Source organism: Cyprinus carpio, chromosome A8, assembly GCF_018340385.1.
Source record: "Cyprinus carpio isolate SPL01 chromosome A8, ASM1834038v1, whole genome shotgun sequence".
Classification (NCBI taxonomy): domain Eukaryota; kingdom Metazoa; phylum Chordata; class Actinopteri; order Cypriniformes; family Cyprinidae; genus Cyprinus; species Cyprinus carpio.
In genome coordinates, this window is record NC_056579.1 from 6,819,882 (window position 1) to 6,834,478 (window position 14,597).

At 33.5% G+C, this 14,597-nt stretch overlaps 2 protein-coding genes across 9 annotated transcripts in view; one reads left to right on the forward strand and one right to left on the reverse strand.

Annotated features, from left to right (window-relative positions):
- Positions 1 to 1,787, forward strand: part of LOC109059019 (integrin beta-4-like) — a 31,525-nt gene extending 29,738 nt beyond the window's left edge. For 5 of the 7 annotated variants that reach the window (XM_042761831.1, XM_042761830.1, XM_042761833.1 and 2 more), the window contains one exon: positions 736 to 1,787. In XM_042761831.1, the coding sequence (XP_042617765.1) occupies positions 736 to 869 (134 nt within the window). In that variant the 3' untranslated portion in view covers positions 870 to 1,787. The remainder of the gene's footprint in view (positions 1 to 735) is intronic. The other 2 variants (XM_042761832.1, XM_042761836.1) reach the window with 1 other exon arrangement.
- LOC109085666 (butyrophilin subfamily 2 member A1-like) lies at positions 621 to 14,347 on the reverse strand. 2 transcript variants are annotated; one of them, XM_042761838.1, is made up of 11 exons: positions 14,190 to 14,347; positions 11,312 to 11,423; positions 10,216 to 10,314; positions 9,954 to 10,055; positions 8,653 to 8,817; positions 5,177 to 5,314; positions 5,004 to 5,055; positions 4,713 to 4,739; positions 4,528 to 4,554; positions 2,810 to 3,370; positions 621 to 840 (listed from the first exon to the last, which is right to left on the reverse strand). In XM_042761838.1, exons 2-10 carry the CDS (start codon positions 11,372 to 11,374, stop codon positions 2,811 to 2,813), a joined length of 1,233 nt encoding a protein of 410 aa, XP_042617772.1. In that variant the 5' UTR covers positions 11,375 to 11,423; positions 14,190 to 14,347; the 3' UTR covers positions 621 to 840; position 2,810. The 2 variants fall into 2 exon arrangements, with proteins under 2 accessions (XP_042617772.1, XP_042617773.1); XM_042761839.1 differs by having other exon boundaries at positions 11,312 to 11,406; positions 14,190 to 14,346.
- Positions 14,348 to 14,597: the final 250 nt, after the last annotated feature.

The window sequence follows — 14,597 nt, forward strand, 5'->3', positions numbered from 1 at the left end:
TTTGTAATATGTAATATATTTTTTTCTCAAATGAATTTTTTTTCTAAACTTAGAAAAATTGCAGTAATTTGTGAAGAAATTAACAGTCATCAAAAGAAACAAAATATTGAATGAAAAAAGTTGTAATAATTTTTTTTTTACATGTAATTAAAAAAATTGTTATTTTATATTTAATATTAACTTACAAAATTAATTTTGCGTTATTATGCTTATGTTGTTAAATGTAAAATACATACATTTTTATCAAATAAAGAATCTATAATTAAGTTTGATATGAAAAGCACAGCCATATAATGCAAATTTCCACAAAACGTTCAACACATTGTTTTCAAAAAAACAAAGATTAAAAATATTAAAATTATCACTTAAACCTATTGATTATTATTTTTGCGTGTTTTATAGAAAAAAAGACCACAGTGGAAATTTGTTCTAATATCATTATAAAATATAACAAAAATAACAAATAGGAAGTATTTTATAATATTTAATAGACTTTATTACATTAAATACAGATTTCTGTTGGTGATATCAATCGTCTAGTTTTTCTGGAAAAAACATATGTTGTGTGCATGATAAAGTTATAAATTTTTTTTTTTTAAAAACTTAAAAGCAGTTGATACTCATTTTATTTCATTCCAATTTATTTCTTTTTAAATAATATAACTTCTAGATAAAATATTGTTGTTATATAAATATGTTGGAACTTTCTAACTGTGTCTGATGTGTTTTTTCTAGAAGGTATGATGATGATGTCGAGCAGACAGATCACAGAGTCGGGCGGCACCATGACGCGGCAGGTGGAGATGGTGCAGAGAGGAGTGATGTCCAGCAGCACCGTCACTAAGAAGGTGGAGAGACAGTACTATTAACTTCCTTTTGCCTTCAACTGAAATCACGTGGCAGAGCAGCAGCAAAAACATACGCTCAAGTCAAACTAGAAAAGTTCACAGACCAATGTGCACAATATATGGTGTTTATGTGAGCATGAGAACAGCGGAGTTCTTGGATTCTTCAAACCTTGATATTTTGTTGACTGTAAAGACTCAAAAAACCTTTTAGTGTTATCTTATTGCTTCCAAACTGGTATTTGTTAAAACTTTTGGCATTAAACCGTTTCATGTAGTATATGCGAGGAATGTTATTGACGTTTGTGGCGTGGGATACGGTTCTGTTGCTCATTTGAGCTTAACTGCATTCATTTTGACGAGGCTTGAATTTGGCAGGTTTCATGATGTTTATATCATTGATGTTGCTTTCAAGTTTCAAGATGCATCACGTTTTTTGAGCATGTAGGTTTTCTAAATGCATTTTCACATAAAATATGCCATGTCTCTTGATTTAGAGTGTATACTTCAACTTGTTAGTATTTTTCCTCCTAATTCAATTATTTTTTTTGTTAAGCGTTGCATAAAATGTTGCAACACATGAGTGCATACATATGGACTTGATTCTTAGGATTGTAAATATGTTACTGAGGTTTGTTTTTTATTGCCTGGTTGCAAGATGTGCTGTTGTAACTTTAGGTCTGTGGCTGTATTTCAGATGACATATAAAGTCTGCCAGGTTTGTACACTACTGGCAATATGGAAAAATGTTACCAATCTCACACCTATGCAATTACATTTTTACTACCTTTAATAATTTGTATGGTACTTTTGTCTTGGGAACATATCTTTTTTTTTTAGAGTTTTATGTTAAAATTGCATTTCACCATCATATTTGTAGTATGCAAAACGTCTCACTGCACATTAGTTCATCTTACCAATAAATCATCCTACCACAGTCGACTCCTTGTGTGTCAGCTTTGTTTATTAGAAACAGATTTAGGTGCAATCTTTTTTAGCACACTGTGAAATGAGCTACTGAAATGCTTTACATTGATTGGAGGAGAATGTCCTGACACTGCCCTCTATATGCTTTCTTATGTTACTGACAAACATGGAGTTGAATGTGATTTTATCCAACACTTGCTAAAACTGGGAAAATAGTGCATTCAGGTCAGCAAAACAATATTTCCGTTTTAGGCCTTGGATTTGGCTAATTATAATATTTTATTTAAAAAAAAAACAATGGTAATGGACATTATATGGGTAATGAAAAAATAATCACAATTCAGTATGCAAATAATTTAGAAATATTATAATAATGTAATCATTGTTGGTTGCATTTTGAATGCTCAACATTCTAGCAAATGTGAGTCAGTAGGAGATTTTCCAGGTTAAATTAAACTAAAGCACTTAAGGTATCTGCATTTTAGCATGAAGATGAAGTCATGAACACATTCCCAGCACTCATGCATAAGTATGAGCAAACAAGCCCTTAGAATTTTTAAGCATCATTTTTTGGTAGCTGCACAAAGAAAAGCATAACTGAAATATCCCATTTATTTTTTCAATGTTAAAATCAATTCTATCCCAGATTAATATGCATAGACTACACCATTTGGAGGTTGATTAATTCAAAAAAAGTTAAAACACTGCATGCCAACTGGTCTCACACAGAAACAATTTGGGTTTCTGTCGAGGGAATCAGGGTCATGCTTAACTTCAAAGTTGGTCTACAAAAATACATCTATCTGGGACTATCTGTTTGTCTGACCAATTGCAGACTGTTTAACAACAAGATTTTTTACAGTTCTTTCGTGTTGCTAGCAGTGCAGAAATCACAGCTTTAGCTACTCTAAAAAAAAAAAAAAAGTAAAATTCCTTCTATTTTTTTGTAAGCATTGATCAATTACTGTATAAATGTTTTATGGTTTTTGTAATTTCTTCATATCCATGTGTGTGAGGATTGTGCGATCGTTACGTACTTTAGCAGAACAGGCATTGCCCCTTACAGAGACATCGCTCCCTCAGGTCTGAAGGCCTGATCACCATCTCGCGCACCATCTCCACCGTCCCAAACACTGGGTAAAGCTTCTCTGTGAACCTCTCGCTGTATGTGTAGATGTGCGCACGCTTCTGGGTGTCATAGAAGGATAGCTGCCCCTCCTCATAGTCCAGATAGACCCCCACCCTCCGCGGGATGAGCGACTGGGGCAAGGGTGTGGGTGGTATGGTCAGGGCCTTGAGCTCGGAGCCCCGCTCCAGCCTGAGGGTGAGGTATCCGCTCTGAGTGTTGAGCGGTCTGTAGCCTTTGCAGAGAGCTGATTCTTTGGCCACCCCGAGACGCCAATCACGGTCACCCACTTCTACCTCCCAGTACCGGCGTCCCGACGAGAAGCCCTCAGAGCCGAGACAGCACCACCAGCCATCAAAGCGCCTCAGGCTGCAGGGAACCTCACGCCGCTCCAGACCACACTGCATGCGCTTGCAGTCCTCAGACAGAACCAGAGCAGGGTTGGCCGTCTCTGGGTCTAAAGTCACCTCCACTGTAAAACAGGGTAGCACTTACAGTTAGATTTAAGTCTTTAAGCGTATCATGGAAGATTTTCAAGAAATTGAACAGTGTATATATATATATATATATATATATATATATATATATATATACATAGACACACACATATACAGTGCTGCTTGAAAGTTTGTGAACCTTTTAGAATTTTCTATTTCAGTGTCCCTTTTGCAGCAATAACTGCAACGGACAATGGACTCATGAACATTAATATTACCAGTGAGAGAAAGGCCTTTAGTTACTTAAAAGTTACTCTTGGGTCCTTTGCAACCTCACAGACTATTACACATCTTGCTTTTGGAATGATCTTTGTTGGTCGACAACTCCTCAATTTTTACACAATCTGTCTGACTGGGGATTTGTGGAGTACAAACTCTTTAGAGATGGTTTTGTAACCTTTTCTTGCCTGATGAGCAACAGCAACTCTCTCTAATTTCTTTGTGCCATGATACACTTGCACAAACATGATCAGACTTTGATAGATCCCTGTTCTCTAAATAAAACAGGGCAGGCAATGACACCCGATAGTCCTCTCACTGATTGAAAACACCTCTGAACAGATGGACTCGAATTTCAACTTAAATTAACAGCTAATCCTAGAGATTCATATACTTTTGCCACTCACAGATATTTAATATTGGATCATTTTCCTGAATAAATAAATGACAAAGAAAATATTTGTCTCATTTGTTTGACTGATTATACATGGATGTTTATATATACACACACACACACACACATCTATATAATAAAATTATTAATTATCTTAAACTCAAGAATATTTTAAATTAGTGAAAAGTAACATCAAGGACATACGTATATAATATTACAAACGATTTCTATTTTAAATAAATGCTGTTCTTTTGAATTTTTCATATATTAAAGAATCCTGTAAAGAATTTATCAAGGTTTCTACAAAATATTATTACAATGATTTCTGAAGGATCATGTGACACTGAACACTGGAGTAATGATGTTGAAAATTCAGCTTTGGATTACAGGAATAAATTACATTTTACAATATATTCAAATAGAAAATGTAAAATATTATAATACTGTTTTATTTTTGATCAGACTTTTGAATGAGTGTATATACAGTATGTGTGTGTGTATGTGTACTGTGACACATACCTGCAGCATCACATATCCAGTTCCACACTGAAAAGAAAAGCAACATTTCTGTGTTACTACATAAATAATAGAAATAACAGAAACTATTGCATTGGCAGCCTTGATGACTATAGCTGCTGAATGTCAATGCATTTAAATGGCATTCAATTATTAATTTTTTGCTTCATGAACCTACAATCTCTCACCTATGTGTGGAATGTAGCTAGTGCAATCTAAAGAAGATCAGAGAGAGAAAGAGATTATCAGAAAAGCCATTCAAGACACACTGATCATAAACAACTTCATGTCTAAACTAATAATGTATGTGATTTTTGGAATATATTGTATATAATATATTCAAGAAGATACCCGACTATCTGGGATTTTTTTTTTTAATTCCACTTGGTGCCACTAGTGGAGCAGAAATCACTTACAGCATCTGTTCCTAACTATACTTCAGAATCAATTCTGGGACATTAATGTCATTGCCTTCTCACCGATCTTCTGGGTCTTTTGTTTTTGTACCAGCCACAGCCTTGGAATGAGCTCCTACAAACACACAGGTGTGCTTAATGTCAGTGGTGCTGGTTATTAAATAAATTAAAAATTGAATTGAATTTTGAATTTATGGAATGTCTTTGAATGTTGTATGTTTCTAGAGGCATCACACCTTGTCCAGATGTTCCCCAAGCACGACCCCTATGAGCATCTCCAAGGCAGACTGCAGGTGTGACAGGTGACCCCGCTTCCACTGCAGCTCCACGTCATCCAACATCATCAACACCGCCTCACCCGGCCAGATACCATGCTGAGAGAGAAAGACCAGAAGCAAACACAGATTTTTATAACACACTTTAGAAACAAAAACATTCATTAGTGTTTATGCATGTGACAAAGGCAGGTCAGTGGAGTTGTTTGAAATCAGAGAAAGAGAGATGATACTTCACTAAAAGTATTTACTTGTATTGAGTTACACACAAATTACTTCTAAGAAAATAAAAACGACTCTGAGAAAGGTATAAATGATTGATTAGGGATGAGAAAGGTAATGCTATATTGAAAGGATGCATGTCCCTATACACTTAAAGGTGTGTAATTTTATCGATGTTTAAATGCTTTCTCGTATCCAGGTTAATGTGTGACAGCTAATAGCTAGCCATTTGAAGGCTGACCTCCCTGAAGAAGCTGTTTAACTATTTTGTATATGAAAGAGAAAAATGCATTTATTCAGGTATTGCTGCATAATGCATGCACTCTTAAAAATCAAAGGTCTCACAGCTATGCCATTGAAGAACAATTTTTGGTTTCCCAAAGAACCTTTCAGTGAACATTTCCTAAAAGAACAATTTTTTTTTTTTTTTTAGTGTGAAGAATATGAAGAATATTTGTCCACTTTAAAGAACCTTTTGTGCAATGAAAAGGTTCTATGGATTTCACAGTTTCTTCATGGAACCATCAATGCCAATTAAGAACCACTGACTTTCATAGTATGAAAAAAATGTATATATTGTTTTACAATTCAAATATATTAACATCCTTAAATCAAGATACATTTACATACAATTTTAAAAGTAGTACACTGTTAAAAATAAAGGTTACACGCATTCTTCAAAATGATGAGAATTTTTATTTTTGGTTGAACTATCCCATTAATAACTTTTTAAGACCTGCAGAAACCCTGGCAGTATATAGTGTGCATCATGTAGTATGCAGTAAGCTAGAAGTGTTTTTCAAATCTGTCATTATTTTAAATGAAAAACAACAGAAATCAATGGTAAATCTAATTTATACAGCTTAGCGGGCTGTGCATGTCTCTCTCAGGTCAGTCAGTGAGGTCGTCTGTACTCAACCCAGTCTGAAAAGAGGATCATAGCAAGGTTAATATCTTAATTCTTAATCAGAGAGCAACCCGAGACTAAGACCCACAGATAGAGTAAGATGCTTCATTTACAGCATGGACTGATATTCACTCACAAACCAATTACTCCTGAGAAAATGTAGCCATTAATGTATTTATGGATATTAACATATTTGCTATATAGAGGCCTATATAAACACTACCAGAAATTTTTTTTGTACACACTAGATTATATTATTATACAAACCTTTTGATCTAGAGGTTTATGCTTAAATAACTGAAATTAGTTTTGTAGACTTATATATTATTACATTTTTATTTAAGTGTGTATGTATATATATATATACAGTATATATATATATATATATATAAGGGCTGTCAATCGATTAAAATATGTAACAGTGGTTCACTGCATGATTGTCATGGGTTAACTCATGATTGATTGCAACTTAATCACACATTTTTATCTGGGCTTTATAAGGACGATAACTATAAAGATAACAATAAAGATATAGTTCTAAAAATCATTTTCAGTATTAAAGAACAGCAGCGTCCACACCACAACTATAACGATAAAGACAAAGAAAAAGATATAGTTGGAATCACTTTCAAAATTATATTTTTCCAGCTGATGAACGATAAAAAAAATTGACAGCCAATCAGAATCCATCCTGCTGTAACGAGCTTGAGAATTTAAAGCGCCAGAAGAGCGTGCGCTTAGAATAAACAGAAGATATCGTTCGCTGGTGTGGACGCTAATATCGTTATCTTTATAGTTATCTTTATAGTTATCGTTCTTGGTGTGAACGGGCCTTTAGCCATATTGCAATTCTTGTCTGTCCCCCCCCAAATTTAAGACCTCTTGAAATCATAATGAAGACTTTCTTGTACCATTTAATATTTTTAAATTTAAATTTAAGACCTCTTAAGACTTTAAGGACCCGCGGAAACCCTGAAACAGAAAACGTGTTTAAATTTAAATTTAAGACCTCTTAAGACTTTAAGGACCCGCGTAATAAACGTTAATTTCGACAGCCCTAATAATATGTATATATATATAATTATATATATAATGTTGTATATATACACGTTAATATATATTCGATAGATATGTATATATATATATATATATAGGTATATATTATATATATATAAATATATATACATATACATGTATATAATATATACATATATCTACATATAATAAGTACACACGAACAGTACAGGAAAAAGTTTGGGAAACATTACTATTTTTAATGTTTTTTGAAAGAAGTTTCTTCTGATCATCAAGCCTGCACTTATTTGATCCAAAAATACAGAAAAAAAATGTAATATTGTGATATATTATTACAATTTAAAATAATTGTTTTTAAATTTATTATACTTTATTTATTTCTGTGATGCAAAGCTGAATTTTTAGGATCATTATCACATGATCCTTTAGAAATCATTCTAATATGATGATTCATTATCAAAGTTGGAAACAGTTCTGCTGCTTAATATTTTTTCAGAACATGTGATACTTTTTTAGGATACTTTGATGAATAAAAAAAAAAAAAAAAAAAAAAAAAAAAAAAAAAAAAAGATTTTTGTGATATAGATATAAATATTTTGTAATAACAATATACACTACTGGTCAGTAATTTGGGGTCAGTGATTTTTTTTCTTTCTTTTTTTTAAAAATAAAATCAATACTTTTTATTCAGCAAGGATGTGTTAAATTGATAAAAAGTGATAGTAAAGAAAATATATTATTAGAATATATATTATTAGAATCTTATTTTTATTTTTAATAAATCCAGTTCTTTTTAACCTTTTATTCATCAAATATATTAGACAGCAGAACTGTTTCCAACACTCATAATAAATCAGAATATTAGAATGATTTCTAAATGATCATGTGATAGACTGGATGTTACATGTGACACTGAAGGCTGGAGTAATGATGCTGAAAATTCAGCTTTGCATCACAGGAATAAATTATTTTTTTTAAAGTATATTCAAATAGAAAAACTATTATTTTAAGTTGTAATAATATTTTACAATATTACAGTTTTTTTTCTGTATTTTTGATCAAATAAATGCAGGCTTGATGAGCAGAAGAGACTTCTTTCAAAAACATAAAAAATAGTAATGTTTCTAAACTTTTGGTCTGTACTGTATATATATATTTTTTTTTACGTTAAATATGAACATTTTCAATACTGTTTGAAAAACATCCCAGAATGCACCTGATGAAGATAGTTTTGGTAGTGAATATGCGGATGTATTTTCGGAATCGTCCTCACCGGGTGTCTGTTGCGCTGTCCTCTTGTCCAGTCCATAATGGTCCTTTTGTACGGGCCCATGTCATATTCTCCTCCCTGCTCCAGCATGCTCAGTAAATGACTCTTCCAGTCCCGCTTTTCTGGATGCAGATCAGCATAAACTTCCATGGGTGTCTCAGTATTTTCCTGCATAATAAGAAAAAAACCTCAGAAGACTTGGAATATAGCATTCAAGTTATGGACTTCTATGATATTTTTAAGGTGCTTTTGAACAACGAAATCTCTAGTCATGGCTTTGGAATGAATATAAACTACATCTGGCCAGTTGAATGTCTGTATCATCTCTATGACATAAATAACCACACACAGTATAGAGACATTGTGATCTAAATCCCTCAAAACTGTTCAATTTTGCAACATACAGTATTTTTGATTCAATATCAGTAACTGTGAAAATAATTGCCTCAATAACTTAAGCCCTTTGAGCTGACATTTATGACGCAGTAACCTTTTTAATAAACAGCCCTTGTCTGAAAAATCAATTACTTTGATTTCTCAGACGCAATGTGCTGACAACAAGCTTTTTTAAAAGTACACTAAATCCGCGAGGCGGACTCCATGGAGCGAACTACAGCTCAAGGACACAAAAGTACTGTGGACTATACTATAACTTAAAAACAAAGCACGATTAAAGCTTGATCCTTTGAAAACAGAGAATTTAAAACCCTCAAGCTACTGGAGCTGTCAGTCAGCCTGATAGAAACAGACTAGCTGGTTACTATGGGGACTGATGGCAGTTTGTGTCTAAAGCAGGATTTTTTCTAAATATAACACATGCCTCTAACCAACCAACATCAGCCTGTAATTAAAGCCATGCAGATCCTGAGAAACAACAGCTGTCTGAAAAACAGAGTGTGTCTCCTGTAGGATGCAGCTAAATGAATACAGGAAGGCGACTATATTTACTGAGGAACAGGAGTGTGCATCAATCAGAAATGAACTGAGAATGCTTTTTACATTTCTGAACTAAGAAGTAGAATTCAAATGAATTTCCCTGATTTGAATGTTTTATAATGTTTGCATGAAAATAAAATTTCCTTTTTCAGTATGAATCACACATAAATTGTTATACATACACATAGCATATGACATTTATATTTTATCATCATTTTCTTCCCAGAATAATCATTTTCTAGAAAATCCCATTTTAGTCTTGATGAAGCAGCTTACAAGACATAAACCTTAAACAGGACATGTAAATGTGTTGAATTTGTTGAAGTACAATTCAGTTGCCTGTGATTCATTTCAGCTCAGGTTCTAACCTTCATCTCCAGGATGTTGGCGGTCTCCACAATGAACTCTCGACAGGCGTGTGGAGGCCATACATCCTCTCCAGTCCAGATGTGAGCCAGAATATCTGACCTCTGAAAGACATCAGCATAAGAGCTTCCATCAGAGATAAACAGAGTTTGCAAATGTGTGTAGAAATGTAGTTGATGGTAGTGGATTTATTTCTTGACCCTGACTCTAAGCAGCTAGAGAAAAGCCAGGTACAGGTACAATGCAACAATATGTTTGTCTTACCTGACAGATCCTGTTGAGTTCTCGTGCGAGCTCCATAATAAACAGCTGACTCTCTGTTAATGGCTCTTTCTTTACATGCTTCACTCTCTTCCGCGTCTCCTGCACAGACATTTGGAAATCATGGAGTAACTAAAGCTCCACCAAGGAATATAATGGCTAAACTTATAAATGCTATATTCATTTTTTTTTCTTAAAGTCATGAACATCTCTACCACATCTCAAATTTTGTATTGTTACATTATGGGCTGGATTATAACTGCCGACTAATTTCATAGCTAGCATTTTATTTATCTTAATTACACATTTAAATAATATTTTCATATTAAATAATTAAACAATATTTGTACACTTTTTACACAAGTTCAGTAGTTACAGCTGGACTGGAATTGGTTATATTCAAAATAAAAATATAAAAGAGAAAAAAATATTAAAATATATAAGAGATATTTTTCTTCATTTTCCGCACACGCCACATCTTACATTTCATTTTATAGCAGGAAAAATTGTGATGAAAATGATGCCACAACTAAACTAGTTTTGATAGATGTCAACTCATCTGACATAAAAGCCTGTAGTTGTACCTCACATTTTATGTAGTTTATTCTAAATACAAACAGTAACTATATATCATATTTTCATATTAAATAATTCATATTTTCACTATTTTTTCATATGTTTTGACAATTTTGGCTTGACTGTAAATAATTCTATTCCATATAAAAGTGACATAAAATATATATTCTGTTCACAAGTTATATTGATCTTAATTTTCCTCATACTCTACATATCTCACATTTCATAAGGTCTCATTGATAAACAAGTACAATACTTTATTAGCGGGAAATGTTGGTTGTGGTGTAAATGAAGCCACAACTAAGTTAGTTTTGATAAAAATTAACTCATCAAACATAAAAGTGTTAGTAGTTGAAATTCATAGATAGTGTTTTATGTAGCCTATCCCAAATAAACACAATTATTTACCATTTAACAAAATTGCCTGTAATTGAAAAAAATACCCTGATATAATGAGTTTCACTGAATTACTGGGAAAAAATCCTCTGATGCAACAAATGAATGAATGAATGACTCACTGTACCTTCAGACGAAACTTGAGCTTCTTGGCTGGCTCAATGAGGAACTGAAGGCAATCTTTCATCATACTGGACAGGCTGATGTGACCCTATTAGAAATCTGAAAGAGATGGAATGCTGAAAACAGCAAAAGAGGGGAAAAGAGAGATTTAAAATCTAGTGTAACAGCTGTGAAAGATGGGAGGGGTTTTGTAAAAAGCCTTACTCTCAAAACTCAGCAAACTCAACCTGCAACAACGCATTATTTTTTGATCACTCTGCGGCTCTGCTCCGATCGGCTCGTTACGACAGCGGGTACAGGTCCAGAGAGACCCAAGGAAGCAGTGAGAGCACTTTTAATGGATGTTCGGGGACAGAATGGGATGTAATTGTACTGAATCAGCATGTCTTCTCAGCGTTTCCCCAGCACACCCACACAACCTGCCAGATCACCTCCACACTCAATTCTTTATTTCAGTCCCAAATCTTCACACACCAATGCTAAAATATTTAAAAGCAGCTTACAATACACATACAACATAGCCCAAATGTCTGAGACCACCAGTGAAATACCTTCCATTTCACATTTTTTTTTAACTGAATGAAATATTATTAATTTAAAATTAAATTATCATCATGACAATTTGAGATAAAAAAAAATAAATTTGAAAGGAAAAATATTTTTTTTCAAACTTAAAAAAAAAAGAAGTAGTCTGCATTTTGTAGCATTTTTTCTTTCAACAACTATTTGCAAGGCAAAGAAGTCTTGTATTACGCCTTAGTCACCAGAAAAACTGCCACAATGACAGGTTATAAAAAAAAAAATTTCACATGTATGAATGATTCTGAGGACATTATTTTATGACTAATACAGATCTCTAGGTTAGAATTGTGGCCAGTGAGAAGAAAATAAGAGCTTAAGACCCTGATGAACAGAAAATTATAGATTTTGTTAAAGTTATTTTGTAAAGTTTTTTTGACATTAAATGGAACAGAACCAAAACTTTTGACTTTTGATAGCTGTTGTTATTTTGATAAGTACATTAAAACTAACACATATATAATTTTGGTTCAATTTAACTTCATTCTTATTTTGTGAAAAAAAAAAAAAACTGTACATGATAGAAAGTTTTTATTGATATTTATGAAACCAGCATTATCAAACTAGGTATATTTGTTCTCATTTTTATTTTCTAATTTTTAAGATGCAGAGCTTTGTAATAAATATATCTTCATTTTATGTAAATGTTTATTGTCAAATTTAAATTAGATTTTAATCCCAGGTTTTCATTATAGTCTTGCATGCATTTTTCAGATTAACTGCAGTTTATTTCCTGTTTTTAGACAAAAAGAAAGAAGAAAAAATAAATAAATTTGTACATTTACATTATACACTGATAAAAATGTACTGCCTCTGTACAGTATGTCACAAATCACTAGGAAAGCACGCATACAACACTATGAAATAGAAAATTCCTTAATTATATGTCAGTCTGGTGTGCACACACTTGTTTTCTGTTTGGCACAGCAGTGCAGTGTCACCAAAGAAACTACTTCAGCTTACTTGCATTTTTTTATGATTAACTACTTGTTGAAGAATGAACATGACTCTGATAAGTTTTTATTAATGATCTTCTATACTCTGAACTAAATTACGTGCCCAATCATGTTCCTCTGGCGTGCAATGTTTTATTCAGGCTCTAATTAGCTCACTCTCATCCATTTATGATTAAATAAAACTGCTGACTTAGATGAATGAACATGACTAATGAAGGAGACAAAAGTTTGCTCATATACATGGTGCGCTGAGAAAAATGCACTGCCATATCACAAACCCCATACACCGACTCCATTACTGATCAGCAATACCTCCAAGTAAAGTAAGTGCACAGGGTAACTTTATTTATTTTGGTGGCTGGAAAAACTGGTGGTGTGTTTAAGCTTATTATTCTAAAAACCCAAACGTACATCCACCAGACCTTTGGCCTGTATTGACCTAATAAGGTTTTTTTTTCTTCTTTTTTTTTTAAATATAACAGAACTGGAAAATAAAATAGGATCAATTCAATATCACCATATCATTTAACAGTTTTAAATATAGAAACAACCCAGAACACTCTCTAAACTGCAAAGCAACACCCTAGGAACCACTGAGACAAATCAGCAGCCACTCCATCTATCTGTAAAGATTTATAACTATTAATCAAACTCTCTGTCTACGCTAAAGGCACTTGTCTGGTTCTTCTGGAGTGCACTGCAGTGCGCACTTGACTTGTTTTCAGCCTGGCAGTGTGTTGGCATTGTCACGCCACGTGTCAGGTCGGGAACAGGGACAGATTAAAGAGCTCCTGACAGATTCACACACACACAAACCACGTGAACGAGCACAAGGTGCAGATCTCTCGAAACCACACTGATCCTTTAAGCGAATTAAACCAGTACAGACCTGTGTGTATTTTTGTGCATGAGTGAGTAGGTGGAGTTGGATGTAGTTTAAAAAAGCTGCTGAAGACAGAATCCTTCGTTGTCATTAAAATAAGATGCAAATAATTAATAATAATATTATAATTATTATTATCAACAATAATAATAATAATAAACTCGCATTAGTAGGCTATGACCATTTAATTTTCCTTATCAGCGCATTTAGAAAACCTATCATTTAGAAAACCTAAATAATATAGCCTACTCATTCTTCCGTTAGGTTTATGCAGAATGAGCGTTATTCCAGATGACAAAAAAGCAGAAGATGAATGAAGACGTCATAATACACTCCAAACTCAGAGAAGCGCAATGCAGTCATAATATTACGCAGGTGTGCGCATATCCAAAACTCATTAAATATAGCAGGTGCACCGCTGCCAGTGACAGAATATAAAGTTTACTAAGATGTAAGTCACATACCTTTCTGTTTAACCTTTCGAAATATCCGCAGAAAGTTTTTCTTAATCACAGCCTCATATGATGCTTGTGAATGTGGTTGCTGGTTCAGTGAATGCCCTCGCCTCAGCTGTCAGGACAGGAGTGTGGTGACCAATCGGCGTTCACACGTCTTGGTAATTTAGTTATTAGGCTTTTGTCGCGGAGTGATTACCGATCGTGTATTTCCGTAACGTTCCCGAACGAGACCGAAAGACTTATCGTGTGTTTCCGTAACATTACCGAAATTGTACGAGTTCTTCTCTTTGTCTTGTTATTTAAAACACATCCAGCAGAGGGTGCTATTGTCTAACCTTTTTTTACTCCGTTTACTCTTATTCCTGTAGTAAACCGAAAAATTTATTATAGTAAATACATACATAATCTCATATA

Excerpts from the sequence above, each read along its gene's own strand:
- LOC109085666 (XM_042761838.1), bottom strand. The coding sequence starts at position 11,374 with ATGATGAAAGATTGCCTTCAGTTCCTCATTGAGCCAGCCAAGAAGCTC. Across the intron at positions 10,056-10,215 it reads AACTCAACAGGATCTGTCAG|AGGTCAGATATTCTGGCTCA; the intron begins GTAAGACAAACA and ends GATGTCTTTCAG. Across the intron at positions 4,740-5,003 it reads ACAAAAGACCCAGAAGATCG|ATTGCACTAGCTACATTCCA; the intron begins GTGAGAAGGCAA and ends GATCTTCTTTAG.